General features: G+C 34.8%; 1 protein-coding gene across 1 annotated transcript in view; it reads right to left on the bottom strand.

The window, feature by feature from the left end:
• LOC145693284 (clavesin-2-like) overlaps positions 1-20,178 on the bottom strand; it is a 54,608-nt gene that overhangs the window by 18,546 nt on the left and 15,884 nt on the right. The window contains exons 3-5 of the mRNA XM_081769133.1: positions 15,469-15,560; positions 8,250-8,400; positions 368-564 (exon numbers count right to left, since the gene is read on the bottom strand). Coding sequence (XP_081625259.1) covers positions 368-564; positions 8,250-8,400; positions 15,469-15,560 — 440 coding nt within the window. The remainder of the gene's footprint in view (positions 1-367; positions 565-8,249; positions 8,401-15,468; positions 15,561-20,178) is intronic.

Below are 20,178 nucleotides of genomic sequence, written 5' to 3'. Positions count from 1 at the left end.
GAAGCATGGGAAAGAGAAAGCAGATGACACATATAAGAAAGGTACATCATTTCTGGCAATAATTAGGAGAAACCAGAAATATATATATATATTAAATGTTTAAAAGTTTGCAAAGGAATCTAAAGCCTTCAATAGAACGTTTTTCTTCCAACTACCCTAAATGCAAGATTGATTATAAATGAATATATGTGTTATAATAATACCAGTGTGAATATGTTTGTTATAAAATCAGTATATATATACTTAAAAATAATTCTGAGTAAGCAAGAAACAAATAACAAAACCAAGTATCGGTATGTGTTATTTATATTTATAATAGATGCAGTATTGTCTAGTGGAAAAGAATTGTAATTTGAAGTTATTTTACCTGAGCTTTCCTAGAATACGCAGTAATGTTGCGTAAAGTAGCCCACTTTATCAGTTGCCATTTTAAGCGTGAGCCGTCAACTATGACTACTGGTCCTCCTGCTCTCATTGTATCTTCATCAAAGATCACTGTATGAGCTACTATGTCCTCAACTTTAGCTAACTGCTCGCAGGTAATTTTTGCAGGATCAACATTACCTATAGAAGAATTTACAAAAATAGAATGTAAATAATATGAACAGTAATGCACCTACGTTGTAATTATCTAGTGAAGATCTTATTGAGTATTATAACAGCGATAGAAACAGCGATCAAAGTGCAAGATGACAATACTCAGATTCATGTAGTGTAAAAAACGAATTCCACGAAACGTAACATTCAGATAATAACGAAATACTGTATACTACTTTATTATTCTGTTGCAGGACAGCTCTAATTATTGAGCTGACGACCTCGATTATATTCAGTCAAAGTTGCAAGTGATATGCGTGTGAATATAAAGCAAAACTGCTGAATATTCAAGTACAAAATAGTTTTACAGTATACTGAACTAGAATATACCAGTCTCAACCCATCTCGCGAATAGTAAATAATCATAAACATAAGTTACAGCAAAACGTTTTCACGCAGAACAAAGGATCATGTATATCCAGAACATGTTCATTCACAAGATTTTTTTTTCAGGATGCGAAGATCCACATGAAACCAAAGAATGACCAAATTGTGTAAAGATAGAACACAGATGACTAGAGGTCTGCGCGGATATAAAATATCGCATTCGCATCCGTACTGTATGTGCAGCATCTTTATCCGCACCCGCACCCGCATCCGCAGATAGTGAGGTAGCAAATATATACAAATTATATATTCTATATCAGTCATGATTTCGCAAATGTTTTTAAACATATTTTATAGTTTTCTGAATCAAACGAAACAACACATTATATCAGTTTCCTCGTAATCAAGTACCAAGAACAATAAATAAAATGCAATATAAATCGTGCAGATGTAGGAAACCATATCCGCAAATTTACCCGCTATCCACACAGAAAAGAAATATATACACGCAGGTATCCATTTTGATGCGGATATCCACATCCGCGCAGACTTCTAGTGATGACAAACTTCAGAGATTTTGAAAATAGATTTTAATTTTATCCAAATTCTTATTCAGTTACATATAACTCTGAATAAATCAGTACAGTTGAATAAATATTAAACTGCGTTGCAGTTTCGCATTATAACAACGCCCACATTAGATATTATGATATACATCAGTATAAAATGATGAGAAGAAGCCATGCCTCTCTCCACGATTTGCTGAAGTGATGTTAACAAAATTACTCAATGATAATGCATATGCAATTTGAATTCTTAACTTGACAATGCAAAAATTGATATCTAGAAACACGACGTGTTGCAATTAGATTTATACTCTATATTTGTGTTGCTTTCTGTTCTTTTATTTGTCTTTTCTAAATGTTTTCTCTGTGCTTCACTTACTATAGAGCATTGCCCTAGTTCATATACTTACACTTTCTTCTTAGTTTGAGAGCTTCTATTTCCTCATTTGCCTTGTTATTCCAAATCTTCCGCATATTCAGCTTCAAATACTGATTTTCGTACAGTAAAAATAGTAAGGGATCAAGGTGCGGTTTATTGTACCCGATTCAGCTCCAAGAGTAGGTTCTATCTCGTCGTATAATCATTTATTCATTTGTTCAAGTAGTTCAGACTAACGATTTTCTTTTAACCTTTATCGCCATAGAAAAAAAAAAAAAACACTACGGGATAGCAAGGATTTTTCATCCGAGGAATAGGTTCTATATTTGATCTTATTAATCTATTGCAACTAGTAGTTATAGATGTACTTCAAATTTGAGTATTGACTTCCCATAGTTTGGAAGTCTACCTTAGTTTCACACTGCACAACGAAACTTACTTGTTCATTTTTATATTCTGTTTAGTTCACCAGGATCATGGTAAAACCAGTTTGAGATCATTGCTGTTCCCATGTGCCCACTTATGCGTTTTTGGAAAACAAAATAAGGGCGCATATTCATTTAGATTTGACGAAATTTAGAAAACTGAACTAAATACTATATAAAAAACTCATCATTTGGGTTAACAATAAATCTGTGATGTTGATTATTTTCTCTTTCATTGCAACTATAAATCGACATGTGTGTGTGTTTTAGGATAACTAGAGCAAAAATTTACTAAATCAATACCCTAACCTTGCCTACTTTGACATTTTTGGCGTGTACCTGTTGAAGAGTTAAACATTATTTTAAGTAAAAGTATTTACACAATACGAAATAAATCGTAGATTAAAACAAAATTAGGGAACAACTAACAAGATGGTTTTCTTAATTTCTGCTTACATGATTGATTATTTTTTGATTTTCTTACAAATAAAAGATACACTTATGTCCAAAATGATTGTCGCATATCTATAACTGTCTTCTTGTAACAATATAATATGTTAATGATTTTGCAGGGTACTTTTAATACTGATACCATGTGTTTAATCGGGAAATGTATATTTGTGATAAATATCATAGCAAAAGAATTATAAATACGAAAATTAGAATGAGTAAAACAAAATGTTGCTAAATGGACAAGAAAGTTTTATTTTCTGTTCTATTGTTCTTCTTTACTGCTCTTTTGACATGAAATTTGCCACACACATGTCTTTGGCGATTATGCACATACTAACATTATAAGAAATACCGGGCAAATTCGTTATCAAATTATATTCCTACAGCAACATATTTATAGACATGCGACAATAATTTTGGACATGAGTGTACATGCCACCAAGGGCGCTGATTTCTCTGTAACTTTGGGTGGCCCATTCATAAAAAGTACATGTAACAATACATATAACAATAAAAAATAAATATAAAATATATATTCATAAAAATACATGGGGCCCACATGAGCTTTGGGGGGCCCGGGACCCCTCAGACCCTAGGATCGGCGCCTTGCGTGCCACCACACTAAACTTTCTCATTTGAATTCCTTAAACTGAATCATGTTGTGCTGCAGTTCTTAATGAAACATTTTCTTGTGAAATACGAACATAATTATGAGATTTTCGGAAAGCTCCACCGAAAGAAAACTCAGCCTCAAAAGTAGATAGTGTTGCCACGAGACGAGACAGAACCATTTTAGACGAGACACGAGAAGAGACGGGACGTCTCGTGAAATGCCTCGTCTCGTCTCGTGTTTCGAAAATGAAAACGTTGGCGGGAATGGCCAAGATTGAAATTGCCAGTGGTCATATAGGTTGCAAAAGGAAAATCCCCTTTGTGAGAAAACATGTTGAGAAGCCTTCATAGAAAAGTGTCCTCTGTCTATTGAATGAAACAATCGTGATACATGAGCTTCCAGGAATATCATCCTTAATGTCTTGTCCCCAATTCCCCTTGCTGTAAACTGGGGAATTCTCATTTTTTTCATTTCTGGCTGGAATGATGACAAACAGAATCAAAGACAGGGAAGATTTTTACAAGGTCAAGAAACCGAACTATCACCACCATCTATTCAATTTGAAAACTGGATAAGGTCTACACTCATTACAGGCTATAGTTGAAAGTTCTGGCTGAGGTAGCGGAAGAGAACAGAACAGACTACACTTGTCTTTATTCTCTAGTGGCGGTATTCTTTTTGCTATATCAACCGAAATGAACCGAAAACGGCAACTGAAGTACGTCATCTTGCAACTAAAATTTTGTCTTCTCTCTCTCTCTCTCTCTCTCTCTCTCTCTCTCTCACACACACACACACACACACACACACGCACATACACATAAAACACACTTTTACCATTTTACCACTCGCTCGCTTATTATACAGCAGTCATGTTGTAAAATTCACCTCTTCGTTTGGAAGGCGGGCGAAGAACAAAGAAAGCAAAGATATTATTGATGAACCCTTCAAATTGTTTGCTTTCAGCAAATTTATGATACTAACAATAACACTGGAGGTGAAGAGGTTTTACATGGGGTCCTTCGTTTTGTTACGCGGTAATGTTTGATCTGACCAGAGTGCGAAATTGCCCTCTGCTTCCATGTTGAGAGGAGGGGAATACTTCACTTCCCTAGTGAATAATATTCATTAGGACCTGATTTATCTTCAGAAATGGTTTCTTACAGAGTGTAAAGAACATTTGGTATAATATTCATGGAACTCCGTTGAAAGCAGAAAAAACATGAGAATGATCAAAATTCGAACATTGAAGAACATAATTAACAGAAAAGAAATAGGATATCCAAACCATATTTTTAAACCTGCTATAAAATGTATATCCTACAATTTTACTAATTCCTTACTTCCATGAAAGTAACCTTGGGAGGATATTCTCTTCAATTTTTTCAGACTGAAATCCTTTTATCCCGTACGATTTCGCCCCCTGACACAATACGAAAAAACAAATGCTGTTAAAATCCATACACATGACCCTTCCGGGACTCAACCCAGGGCCTTCAAGCAGATGGTCTATCGCCGCAGACCGCTTGGCTTGGTATGGAGATGTACGTTGTATGATTTCGAATAGATCACAATATAAGAAACTTTAATCTAAAATGACCACCCAAAAATCAACTTTTTTTAGACCACTAGCTAATCTGGGTGTTCTGTCATGAGTTTGTTACACAAACGGGGCAACCACCATATAGGGCACACACCCCGCGGTTATGGGAACAGATTTGAACCATGGAGATGAAGACTGGCCCCAAGCATTCTTTCGTCCGATGTATCGTTCAGCTCCCATTACTATGGCACTTTAAGTGGAGCTTACTGTGCAGTAACGTATAAAATTTCAATCAAATACTTTCTATTACTCAATAAAATTATTTGGTTCCAAGCGTTTCTTTTCTCTTCAAGCAAAATAATTGCAACAAATCTGAACATGCTAAAATGGAAAGTAGTTTTTGGATTGGTATGGGTTAACACTGTGAAACCCAAAGGCTGGAATATATGAAATCAAAGTGTACACAAACATATCTATCTCTCTATTTATCTATATATCTTTCCATCTCTCTCTCTCTCTCTCTCTCTCTCTCTCTCTCTCTCTCCCTCAAGTGGGCTGATAGTATACAATAGTGTCGGGGATGGTGACACCTTTACATCGAACTTTCCATGTCGTTTAAACATTATTTGACATTAATGTCTTCATCTTCGACGTACCTATGAACAATTTACTGTATATTCGTGTATTGAAACTGGTGAAACAAATTTCAATGTTTCAGAATGTAAAAAGAAAAAAAGAAGCCAGGGTCGAGAAGCCTGACAACTAACAGCAGATATATATTATCTTGTAAACTATTTGTCCTTGCCTTGTGAGCTTATTTGAATTTATTTAAGACCTTTAGGCAATTTTTGGCCCACCCCGAATGGATGATGATGGGAAAATTAGTGGAACGAAGAAAGTGGTAGGATACAAGACAACTTCGAGAAAACACACACATTCGATGTTTGTCCAACACAAAGCTCACATGGCACTAACCGAGATCGAACCGACTACCACACACACCAGAGGTGAATGCTTCACGGTGTAGCTACCGTGGCATTTCTTGTCTTGTATGTTCTGGGTAATAACTTAGTTGTATCTTGATTACCATGGTGCAGCCTGCTACATTTTACTTTCGTTCCCATGGTATGCTGCTATATTTTTTACGAGAGAAGACGAGACAAAAGAGACGAGACGGAACAGAACCTTTCGGAACGAGACATGAGACGGGACGAGCACATTTTTTCGAGACTAGACACGAGACGAGACATGTTTTGCGCGAGACGAGACAGCCTGAAGTCTCGTCTCGTGGCAACACTACTCAAAAGCAAGCTACCCGTTCCATATTTTTCCATAAGAAATAACTTATGCCATATGTTAGCGTTATTAATGAAATATTTGTTTATAAAATAATAACAAAATTGCATGAGTGGTATTGTACATAATTGTAAAAAATACTCTCACCTCAAGAGTAGACCCTCTTGTGGATATTCTCATGGAAGTGATTTATGCAACATTGTAAGAATAATAATGGAATATTTATTTAAGAAATACGACCAAAATAGCCTCAGTCATTTTCGAGAAAGTAGTCCGGAAACAAAACTCATCTCCAAAAGTAAACTACCCTTTGTGAATTTCTTGGTAAGGAATAATTTACACAATATTATAGAGTTATTAATGAAATATTTATTTCTGAAATACGGACAAAATGGCTTAAGTAGTGTTTGATAAAATCGTCCGAGAAACACTCGCCCTCAAAAATAAACTACTCTTTGTAGATTTTAGGAACAAATGAGTTATGCAATTTGCCAAGATATTAATGAAACATTTATTTATGAGATATGAAGAAAAATACCTCAATTGTTTTTGAGAAAATCGTCCGCGAAAACACATCCAAAAATGTACTACAACTCGTAGGCCCTTTCACGTGAAATGAGTTATGCGATATTGTCAAGTTATTAATGAAATATTTACTCATAAAATAAGAACAAAATCGCATGAGTCGTTTTTGAGAAAATCGTAAGAAAAGATTCACTCCCAAGAATATACTATTCCTTGTAGATTCTTTCAGCACAAATGAGTTATACTATATCGTCAAGTTAATGAAATATTTATTTATGAAATATGATCAAAATCACATGAATTGTTTATGAGAAAATCGTCCCAAAAACACTAATCCCCAAGAATAAACTAAAGTATCCCTCGTATATTTTTCATAACAAATGAGTTATATCATACTGTCATTTTAGAAAATTAAATTGGGCTTTTTTTTCATTTATGAAGTATAAACAAAATGGCATGAGTCGTTTCTGAGAAAATCGTCCGAAAAAAACTCACGCCCAAGAATATCAGAACAAGTAAGCTATGCCATATTGTCACATGTTATTCATGAAATATATTTATGAAATACGAACAACATTGTCTAAGCCGTTTTTGAGAAAATCGTCTAAAAGAAAACTCATCTCAAGGATAAATGAACCTTCTTTATTTTCCCCAGAGAAACTACTTATACTACATAATGAAGTTGCTTTTGGAAAATTGATTTTTGAAATATAAACAATATCGTTAGAGTCGTTTTTAAGAAAATCGTATTTTTTAATTTTTACCCTTTAGTAAACTACTATTATTTTTAAAGATAGGAACAAAATTCGAGAACATTCCTTGGAGGATCACATAAAACCTTTAAAATTTTGTTGATATAAGTTGAACGGTATGGCCTCTAGGTTAGTGTACATCAGGACGAATAGACAGACAGATGTCGACAAATGACTTTTTCGGTATCTATGGCTATAAAACGTGTACATTCGTTGAAATAGCGAAGTCAATTCTTTTCAGGATCACCATCTTTTCTTTTTACGTTGATCGAAAGTGATAAAAGTAAGAAACTAATTTATTTTTATCTATTGACCTGCAAAGTTTGGTGCTTACAGTTAAATTATACACAAGAATTTTGATATTTAGTTGAAATGAAAGAGAAAACAACTTAAGCTGTAGAATACGATGCATAAGTTTAAGTAATGTCTGTATCATTTGTCTCATTTCTCTTCCAAATCCAGATGGACGTTAGTTATTTTTTTACTTAGCCAGTCAGTAATTACTAATCGTATTCAAAAGTGAAATAATGAAAGTAGCTAGAATTATCCCATAATATTATGACACTAATCTATTATATTTTGAACAGACTTTGATAGGAATAAATTTGGAGAAAATTTGAAATAGTTTCGACTATGTATGACTGGATAACGAATAACTTCCAATTTAACAAATTTGAAAAATTATGCTTACTAATTTTACATGATATAGAGCTCAATTGTGTGTTTGTTACATGCTCATTACTTTTGATATTAAACACATCATTTACACCTACCTTGAATGAATACTCCGATCATTCTTCCCAGTCGATCGCGGCCTTTTAAGACTCTTATAATGTTGTGTTTTATAAGAGGAAGATATTTTACTGGGTCATCTGTACAGCAAAAGTCCAGAAATGAATTTTTGCCTTTATAATACGCAATCATCTGTAATGTACCAATTACCAAAAAAAGAAAAAAAAAGAATAAATAAAATAAAAAATAAAGTCAATAATTTAAAATATTACAATTGAGAAGCAAGATAAAGAAGAATGCAGTAACTGGAATAAAAAGGTTAATCATATCAACGACAATATTCTGAAGTATCATTTCAAACTACATTTTGTTTTTAACTTTTCAACCGGTGTCTTCCCGTTGTGCCTACTTCCCGTTATGCCTACAGGCCCTCCAGCACTTTGTAGAAAATATTTTTAATGATCTTATCTGTAGGCAGAACGGTAATTCCCGTTGTGCCTACTTCCCGTTCTGCCTACTCTTTCGAGACGGGGAATTCTGTGCAGGGAGGGATCTTTTCTAGGGATTTTTTCTTTAGTAATTCTAATAGATTCTGTAAGAAGAATAACTATTCCTTTAAATTTCATCATATATTTTAAATGTTATCTTACTTGCTCTTCTCAGAAAAAATGACTAGGTACAGTTTTGTTATTAGCAGCGTTATTCACGTCTACTTTAGTAGAGATGTGTTTTTTTAATACTTACAGAGAAATGGAAAATTAATTGATTCAGTTACAAGAAAATAAACTTATTTCGGTCTAATATCAAGTCATTTCACAACAAAATTTTATTCAGTTTTCCAGTAGTTCATCTCCATTCTCATTAAAGATGCGGCTTCTGCAAATGGTCTTTCCTTTAATCCTACTACAGTGATTATAGACTTTGAAAGAGCGGTAATCAATGCCGTTACTGGTGTTTTTCCGGATGCAGCCATTCGTGGGTGTTTCTTCCATTACACCCAATGTTTATGGAGGAAAGTTCAGTCATTGGGGTTGTCCACTTTTTATGAAGAAGACAAAGAGGTCAGGAAGTGGATAAGACGTGCTGCTGCACTACCACTTGTGCCAGTGGAGCAAGTGGGTGACATGTTCCTGCATCTCCAGGAAAATGCCCCGGAAGTACAAAACGCAGAGAAGTTTCATGACTATTTAGTCGAAACATGGCTGGACGATGCAGACGCCATTTTTACAAAGTAAGTACGATATAGTAGTTACCTTATTTTCTACGCTATTTCACTATCTGTTTTTCGTTTGATTTTTTTTTTTCAAATATATGTGGTTTTCGTTTGGGAAACGAAATCTACGTTAGCAGTGATTAGTATTTCATATATAGGCCTACTCATTCGGTCATTTTAGTCCTTTATGTTTTTCCATTAGTTTCGTTTGTCATTGTTGTATTGCCTATGTGTTCTACAATTGTGAGCTCAGAAGTGTCTGGATATGAAATGGTGCATAGTGTCTTTAATGGAGTGTGGTAAGCGTAATTATTATTCTCATTCCATAAAAAATCATTTCTGAGATCTGCATGCCAATACGAAATTTTAATCTGCTCATACCAGAGATCTGAAATTAACTCTATACTAGTGTAATGATTACAAAACTGAATACTTATAAACTTACCGTGTTACTAACAACAAACAACAGACGTTATCCTTAACGTTATCTACGACAGACGTTAACATGCAACTTCCAATCGTTGTTGAATGTCTATTGTCAAGCTTTGATTTGTTTTATGTAATTAATGTTTCTCTCTTTTCCAGAGATATATGGAACCAATATGATAATGTTGAGGGAAGAACAAATAATGTTGTAGAGGGCTGGCACTCTAAATTAAACAGAAAACTGACAAGAGAACATCCAAATATTTTTACATTTGTACAGCTGTTGCAGCAAGAACAGAGTGAGAATGAAGCTTGTATGCTGGTAGGAAAAAAGGCTAGGATGTTGGAGGTAGGAAAAAAGCCGAAGGAACCAAAGCTGAAATATAAGCGAATTGAACAAAAAATAAAATCATTGAAGGCACGTCTGGAATCACATGTAATAGACATGGTGGCTTACACAGATGCAGTTGCATACTGTTTGCATTTAGAACAGTGATGGTGAGATGTTTTAAATATATTGGCTATATTAACGATATATGGTATTAACATTGACGATATGTAGTATTTACATTGACAATATAAGTATATGTAACATTGCATGTAGTATAGAATCGTGTTAGAAGACAAATTACCTGTTAAGGTAATGCCAAAGAAGGAGCAGTGATGTAAAAGACAAAGGCTCTGTTTTTTCAAAAGGGCCGCCTTATGCATCCTCTTGCATTGTTTGTTTAATGTATGGCCGAACATGTCTTGAGGATGTGAATTGTGGCACTTTTTAGTACTGCAAGCCTTAGTATGCTGGAGATAAACTACTGGAAAACCGATTAAAATTCGGTTGTGAAATGAATTGATATTAGCCCGAAGTAAGTCTGTTTCGTGTTCGTTTCAGATACAATGTCAAACGGGTTACTGGCAACTGAATCAATCAATTCGAGGAAAGAGATATGATGGAGACAAACACTCTTTTTAAAGGCCGCCTTATGCATCCTCTTGCGTTGTTTGTTTAATAGTTGGCCAGACATGTCTTGGGGATGTGAACTGTGGCATTTTTTAGTACTGCAAGTCTTAGCATGCTGGAGGTAAACTACTGGAAACCCAAATAAAATTTTGTTCTGAAATTGCTTGATATTAGATCTTTTTTTTTTTTTTTTTTTTTTTTAATGTTTGTTTCACATACAATGTCTAACATTCTTGCAACTGAGTCAACCAATTTTCCATGTATGATGAAACTTGTAGAGGTGGTGGTTGTTTTTACAGAAGCTTTTAGAAATACTAAAGAAATATTCCCTACAAAAATTCCTCCCTGCACATAATTCCCCGTCTCGAAAGAGTAGGCACAACGGGAAGTAGGCACAACGGGAATTACCGTTCTGCCTAGAGATAAGATAATTAAAAATATTTTCTTTAAAGTGCTGGAGGGTCTGTAGGCAGAACGGGAAGTAGGCACAACGGGAATGAACCTTTCAACCACTTCCTTTCGAAATACAATTTGAAGTGGATTGTAGCACTTCTTATCCTATTCTACAAGCTAATTACACCAAATCTTGTCAATGTTGCAGTTTAATAGAGAAAATCAAGCCTGGAGCTGGGCATCGGCATTCAAGTAAACGGAGATTATTTATTTATTTATTGTTATTATTATTATTATTATTATTATTATTATTATTACGTTTCTAGAAATATTTCGTTCAGTAGAAAAAGTGCAATTACCTGTGTTGCTCGAGAATTATTCTTGAACTTAACTGTATATTTAAAATAACACTTGCACAATATTTATTAATAATTGTACAAAAAGTGTTGTACTAGAAATAATATCTAATAAATTTATTCTGCGTTGAATGTGTTTACTATTGAAATACATTTATATGTTATGTTGGCTTAGGAGCAGAGAAATTTGATACTACATAAAATGTTATAAACATCTTAATTATTATACATTGAATTGTTACTCTTGTAGTATATTGCACATATGTAGTATGTTAAAAACTTTAATGGAACTTTGATATTAAAAAGGAATATACAACAGCTATTAGCATGGCGTGAACGGCTTCTGTATCGACACGCTCATCAGGCAATGAGGACAAGTTCTGCTGCTGTTGACGATGATACTTAATAAGAATAATGTTAATGACGTGTAAAGTATTCTGAACTAGAGATGCAAGGGCTCGAAAAAAAACGGCTTTTTTGGAAAAAACTCGGTTTTTTCTGCTTCGCTTTTTTGCTTGTGAAATTTTGGGCTTTTTTCAAAATTCTGCTTTAAATTGATAAACCAGATTTTGTTTCGCTTCTCTACAACACAAAAAGTCATTTAATTAGTGGTTGATGCCGATAATAATATAAAACCTCGAAAATAAACCATGAATTTCGAAAAGATATTTCAAACAGTTTTACTTCTCAACATATTTACATTTTGAATTCCAAAGGATTAACCAATGTATATAATAAGATTTTTTTAAACCTCCTACATACAAAAGTAAGCAGGATTGGCAAGAGCCATGGGGGGAGTTTAAACCCGTTTTTTGGGGGGAGTTTAAACTAGGCTTTTTTGGTTTAAAACAGGTTTTTTTGGGTTTAGATATTTTGCTTTATGTATTTATATTACATATTGACAGAAATAAGTTTGTTTCGCCTTGGTGTTATTATGCAACAACGGGGTTATGCTGGAAGAGGTCACATAAGCTTAAAGAAGTCCGGTCAGTAAATTTCTTAAATTGAGAAACTCCCGCCCTAGCCATCGGGAAAATCCCGTCATTACTCTAAATGTAAAACAATAACGGGAAAATTCTATTATTGCTTTGCATGTAAAATTTAAAGGTCAACGTATCATAATCAGTACGCTAAAACTGAGGTATTAAATTACAAATTTAGTGCGTACATATCATTGAAAATACAATCCAAGCTAATGTTGGAAGCTACGTAGGGAATCGATAAATTTTGTCAATTTATATCAGTATATTTAAGCAACCTTGGCTTCTTTATAAAACAACAGGCATTCAGGCATGCAGAAATATACAATTTAGTTTCGTTTCGTATGTTCTGGCTTAACATCCTTACGTAATAACGAGGTTATCAAGGAGAAGACTTTCGCTTAAAGTGACATCCGAACCGCTACTTTGTTTATGCATGAAAGAAGGGTTGTGGTTCGACCGAGAATTGAACATGGGACACCTTGATTAAAAGGTGAAAAGGAAATAAAACTAATGCAGATGGTTTGATGTATGGAAACGTCACCATGAAGTTCACACGATTCGCATTTTTCGTACCTTTTATTTTTTTTCCGGTTTAAACCAGTTGTTTATTTAAAAAAAGAAGAAAAACAGCTGGTGTAAACCAGCCTACCCTAAAAGTAAATACTTCTTTTAAAAAAATACTCAAATAAGTAGCAAAATTCTATGTAATATTTTTACTTCAAAATATTCCATACCCTCTTTTTGGAACAAAATAAAATTAAAATAAAACATAAGAAAAATACTTAGATTTATATGATACACTTAAAGGCTGCACACCTAGAGCTTTTGGTTTTGTATATTCTTGAAATTCTACAGTTTTATATAAGCACCATCACGGTTTATTCAGTCCTCAAGTTTTCTGTATTTTTAACAAGAGGGATTGAACATGAAGGGTGTGAGATAAGAACATGGTAACCCATAATTTTACTATTTTAAGAAATTAGAAATTTTCTGCTGCACAATCCATTTTGAAAGTCGGAAAGCTGATTTTTCACATAAGTCAATACATGAGGGATTAAAGGAAGCTGTGTGCGTTGCTGCCTATCTGATGCTGCGTAACTCAGCAATTGAAAATTTGTTAGTTACCATGTTCTTGGCTCACACCCTTCATATCATTATGGAACTCTCCCCACCCCACCAACACACACAAAAAAAGGACTACCGAATATATTTAAGTTAAGATAAATACAACTGCACAACAAACATGATTGACTGGAGCTTTTGCGCTTCTATCGAGAAGTCCGGAATTCAACTCAGCATTCGACCATTCTGACAAAACTTTTCTTCATTCCATCTATGAAGTAGAAATAGTGCGTGTACTGTGAGTTGGCTGACTTCATTTCTTATTGTTTTTAAATCGTTATTATTACTAATTACCAGCAGTGACGGTTTTGCGAGGGTTAGGGGGGGCGGTCTTTCGGACTGAAGCCTGTTCCCCAAAATTACGGAATGTCTAAAACAAACGAAATATCTATTAGTTATGCCTACTCATTAACTTTATTCTGCCGTCAAATAAAAATTACGAATGTTTAGAAAAACTAAACATTAGTAAGAAAAAACCCTCCCAAAATAATTTTCTAAATCCGCCACTGATTCTCAGTATAAAATGATCTTCAAGGTTGAATCCGGAAGATTATCGCTAAATATATAAACGAAACGAAATACAATATTAGTTATGCCTGTACTCATAAACTTCAAGCTCCTCCCAAATAAAATTAGGAGATTTTAGAAAATGAAACAATCAGAGAAACCCGTCCCAAAGTACGTTTCTAAATCCGCTACTGATTATTTGTATAAATTAGTATTCAAGGTTGTATCCGGAAAATTATTGCTAAATCGTTGCACAGCTACAGTATAACAGAAATGTGGAAGTACGGTTAGACGGATATATTGAAAAACGTACTCTTTGACGAATATATAGAAAAACGTAAGTTTAACTTCTGCGTTAGAAGCTAGAGTACTAAGCTCTTAGAAATGAAACAGACGACAAACTGAAATGATATCGAGAAGAAAAAATATCGATAACTCAAAAGTTAAAATAAAGTTAAATAGCCTCTAAAATTGCCCTCAAATACTACATTCTTCATGTTAGCTTTAATTCGTAAAACATGTGCTCCATCCATCTTGATGGTGAATTTTAGAGCGAAATATGGCATTTAGGTTATGGAATTCTTATCTAAGTATAGAATATACTATAAGAAAGCTATTTAGATAGAAAAATCATGAAAATGAAAAAAGCCAAAATTTCCAAAATTCTCGTTTTTTCCCAAAAAAGCCGGCTTTTTATGTGAAAAAAACCATCGATTCAAAAAAGCCGGCTTTTTTGCATCTCTATTCTGAACAATAAATAAAATAATAAATTCAAAATATTGCATGGATTAATCTATGAGCATTGATTCGATTAGACAAAGTTTCAACATCTATCTCCAAAATTTAACTGAATTATTGTTTTATTGTTTTATTTATCTATAGATATTTCTGGGTATTACCGGCATCCATGGTCTTAAAACCATCATTTATGAGGGATGACATATCTCGGATAAACACACTATCTAGGGAATGGAGAAGAAAGAAAGGAATGGGAAAAGAAGAAATCCGCTTGCGATCTATATGTTATGTACTATCCCGGCATTTGCCTGATGTGAATGAGGAAAATCCAGGAAAAACCTCATTCAGGTTGGATGGTCTGTAAAAGCTGTTACATCTTTTCGACCGAGTGTTCCCACTGGGAATAAAACGCGGACCGCTCGTATCAAAAGCAAGAACGTTAGCAAATAACTAAACTATTATCAATACCCTCACTCTCTAAATTATATATTAAAAGATAGAGAAACCTTCCTGCCATCTAGTAGCGTTTCTTTTACATCTACGCTAAGTAACATAGGCACTAACCCGTCGATAACAATCCTCAGGGTCCATTTGAGCATGAAGCAAGCAATTCAGCAAATACTCATAACCTGTTCCAACTTTCAACCTTTTGTCACCTATACAGAAAAACAAATGAGTAAATAATAAACAGTAAATGGAGAATTTAGTTTGGATTAGCCATCACTAATACATACTACATAAATACTAAGAAAGTTTTATTACTTACAACATTGTACGTTATGAATATCTAATTGCTCTCTATAAATATCGTACCCATCTATTAAATAAATCCACAATATAATAAAACTAGTTAATTTTGAAATTAAATTACAGGAATACAGCGAATAACCTATTTAGTTGCTTTCGAAAAACGTCCACGCTATATAAAACCATTTTGTAGCAAGTATATTTATAACGGCTTTAAATTGGATTTGTGATTCAAGAATATTTAGAGTAACAGACACATTTTAAAATTAATTATGTATGTTTACAGTGATGAAATGGGGCGTGTAGCCGGTATAAGGCTATCTATCTAATGTTTACAGACCAATCTATACTCACCTTAAATTTACGAACGAACGAGTGTACACAGAAGTGGTATAAACGTATTCCCACCAAAAATTCTAACATCAATACATCACTATATATGATGTGGTGTTTGGGAGAAAGCAAACAAGTCAAAAAGCTCAATTTTCATATCAAGATTTTCTAAGATTTTTACCCATTTTGTTAGTAGATTCTGCTTACAACTGAATGTTGTTCCTTTACAGTACAAACATTGAAGAACAGCATTCTCAGGGCAGTAACAAAATATTTAAGCGACTGTGTCTGAAAATTCAGGCTTTGGACCTGTTTCCCTTCTCCCAAACACCCCAGACATATATGGGTTTAAAATTATGTATATTTCAACTAAATTATACAATTTTTTTCAAACATATAAAAAGTTTAGTAGCCCCATCAGGATCCTGCCGCCTGCAGTCGGACAATTTGTCCATGCCGACCAGATGCCGCGGTCGGATTGCCGGTGCCGGACACCGGCGTCTTTCCGCTCGAGTTTTGACCGCTATGTGCAAAAACAGAGTCGTTCACCAAAAGAAAACAAAGGGAGTTAGAAGGTAATTTATTGCCTTAAAATACGAATTAGGGCTCATGTTTCCCTCGTATAAAGTTTTCTCAAAACAATAGGCAGACAGTCGGACGACGACTGCAAAAAGACACTGCCGGCAATTTCTTGAAAAACAACGTCGGCACGACGTCGGCGAAAGTTTCAATATCGCGTAACGAGTCTAATTTTGGAAAATGAATAGAGCCTGTATGACTGAGAATTGTAGAAATGTACTGCGTATGTACTGAGTGCAACATTATTGGTGGGAATCCGCCATGATTTTCAATGCATTGCTAAGCACCTTTTCTGCTGTTTACCGACTGCTCGAAAAGGCTACTTTCCAGCGGTGGCGCCGGAGCCTTTTATGCGCCTTTCCGGCTGGTTGCCGACTGCTCGAAAGGACCTCTTTTCGATGTCGGCTTCCCGATTCTCCCACAGACGGCATCCGACCTCTTGCCGTCGTCGTAAAGTGGACCTTTGCGACTGGAAATCAACCCTTCAGGAAGACAAAATTTTTACCACCTTTTACAGTACCTTTGCCTAAATCTGCCTCCGTGCTATGATTTCTCGGCAAGGGCACATACTTGCATATCCCATTAAATTCCTTCTTTTCTGGCTTAGAGTGCTGCAAAAAAGCAAAAAGAAAGAAATTTTATATTGGGACACACACAAAAAATGCAAGTATTATTCTTCAAGAACTTGCAAGAGTGCTCCTTGTCGAGAAATCATAGCATGGGGGAAGACTTAGGCAAGACTAATGTAAAAGGTGATAAAAAATTTGCCTTCCTGAACTGTTGGTTTCCAGTCGGCAAAGGGCCACTTTTTGACGGCGGCAAGAGGTCGGATGCCGCCTGTGGGAGAATCGGGAAGACGACATCGAAAAGAGGTGCTTTCGAGCAGTCGGCAAACAGCCGGAGAGGCGCAAAAAATGCCCCGGCGCCGCCGCTGGAAAGTAGCCTTTCCGAGCAGTCGGCAAACAGCAGAAAAGGTGCATAAAATGCGCCGGCACTGCCGCTGGAAAGTAGCCTTTCCCAACAGTCGGCAAACAGCAGAAAAGGTGCATAAAATGCACCGGCGCCGCCGTCGAATAGTTGCCTTGCCGAACAGTCAGCAAACAGCCGGAAATGAGCATTAAATGCGCCGGCGCCGCCGTCGGAAAGTTGCCTTGCCGAGCAGTTGGCAAACAGTCGTAAAGGCGCAGTAAATGCCTGGCGCCGCCGTCGAAAAGAGGCCGGCATAAGGGGTCGGCAGATTGTCGGAAAGAGGCCTTTCCAACTGTTTTGCCGACTCTGACGGTCGGCAACAGTCGGCAAAGGGCATATATATATAAATATATATATATTTTTTACGATTTTCGACCGCTTACCGCCTCTGCAAAAGGTCGGCAACTTTGAACAAGTAGATCGTCGTGCCGCCGCGGATAGGTGCCGGCTGCCTACCTGCCGCCTGGCACCGTTGACGGCGGCAATCTCTCTTGCCAACCGCGACTTCCTGATGGGGAGAGCAAAACAAAAATTGTATTTCTTCAATTGTAAATATATCAAAAAATATACTTTCAGTTTACGTTCTACCTTATGTTCCGTGAGTCCTTTAGAAAGTCGGTTGATAAATGAAAGTACATGATTATAAAAGGAATTAATGGAATGAAAATGTGGGAGAAACCCTCTAGAAAGATCACAGACACGATACGGATCACCACGGATTACTACAAATTTACATTTCTTGGATTCTAATCAGGAATCATCCCATCAGAGGTAAGCGCTCTACTATTTTTATTTATTTAGTTTTTCAAAGAAGAAAACAACCTTGTTCTCACTCTCATTTTTCTTTTTCTTACACTTGTGATTGTCATCAAACTTGACAAGAACATGAACACAGAAGTATCAAGGACAGTTGAAAAGGTTTTGCCTCAAGATCGTCAGGCTAACGCTTCAGACCACTCGACTGCACCACATTGGCTACCACTGAGCCACTGTGCCTCCATCCTTCAATTGTAATTAATATCGTAATATTACAAGCCAATATTCGAATCAAATACAGCATTTCCATCTATACATGTATAGTGGTATTCGTTGCTTATTATTATTATTATTATTATTATTATTATTATTATTATTATTATTATTATTATTGCTCTAAAATTAAATTGGTATATATATTTTAATACTTAATTTTCCATTTTCAATATATATAATTCATAAATATCTGTGTAGTTGAAAAAAAACTATAATGGAAAATTTAACGTATTGAAACTAAAATTTGAGGTAAAGAAAAATGACTGACAATCAATGTCAGAAGAGAGCAACGGTTAAAATTACAATTAACTTCAAAATTATTTACTACATTTAAATTTAAAAGTTACGATTTTTACTATTATATAGTGCAAAAATGTCATAAGCTGTAAGGGCATGGGAAAATTAATCGATTATTTCAAAAGTCATTTCTTTCAAAGAAACCTCATTTAAAATAAAATTTAAAAATGTCATAATATGAGTAAAATTACCGATTAAATTATGTACTGTACCTTTGTGTATCTGTCTCGTAAATCTTAAAATATAGCAGTAATGATAATTGTATATCATGTCAGTCATACCTAATACCAGATACATACAATAATATTAAATAATAGTGATTTTATGCTTATGAAGTTCATGGCTTCGTGAAACTTCAAGGCAAGTTACGGCCATTTTGGGAAAAGGAACCTGCATTATTCCACTTCTGTAGTGGAACCGTCCGTGAGGTTCTTGAGATAAGCTACACAAACGTTCTCACAGAATATCCATTTTACATACTTGTTGTGGAAAGTAACAATTAGTTCTTTGTTAACGATTGTCAATTAAAAATTAACCTGCAAAATTTAATTGATTACATTAAAAATTAACGACTTATATGCGCAGGTATGTGCATTTCTTGTCAATTTAATGTTATATGGACTAATTCGTTTGTACTCTTCTCTCTTAAACGTTTCTTATTTCTAATCTACAATCATTTTCCTAAACTACTAATTAACTCAAGAGAAAATATAGAAATATTACAATGCGTTAGGTTTGACTTAACATTAATTTCAGTATTAAAAGTTACCTTTATTCACGATTCAACCGTGATAATCGTAAAACATCTAACATTAGTTGGTAATCAACTGTTTATGTTTTATAGTTCTTTAGTTCATGATAAAAACAAGTTTAAAAATTAATATGCTTGCTAGTATGGCTTAGTTAGCAGAAATTATAGTTTTAAATATAGGTATGTACAGTGGCGTATTTACGATTTTGTTTCGGGAGGGGCTTTGCTGACTTTCGGGGGGGGGGGCTTTGCCTGAAAATGTGAAAATTCTGCAAGATATTTCATATACTTTACTATAGTAAGTAATATTTCGGGGGAGCTTAAGCCCGGAAGCCCCCCTAAATACGCCACTGGGTATGTATATACCTAGGTACTTAAAATATATTGCCTATTGAGCCATATTATCAAAGCTTTCTTATATCAATTTTTAAAAACATGTTTTAACCTGTAATCAATCAAGGAATTATCTGGGATCATTAACGTTTGATTATAAGTTATGTTAGTTTTATATATATATAAATCCACACAAAACACACACACACACACACACATATATATATATATAT

Source organism: Thermobia domestica, chromosome 8 (genome assembly GCF_964235325.1).
Source record: "Thermobia domestica chromosome 8, izTheDome1.hap1.1, whole genome shotgun sequence".
In the NCBI taxonomy this organism is placed as follows: domain Eukaryota; kingdom Metazoa; phylum Arthropoda; class Insecta; order Zygentoma; family Lepismatidae; genus Thermobia; species Thermobia domestica.
Note: the sequence above shows the minus strand (reverse complement) of the source record. Positions and strands in the feature narration are given on the sequence as shown.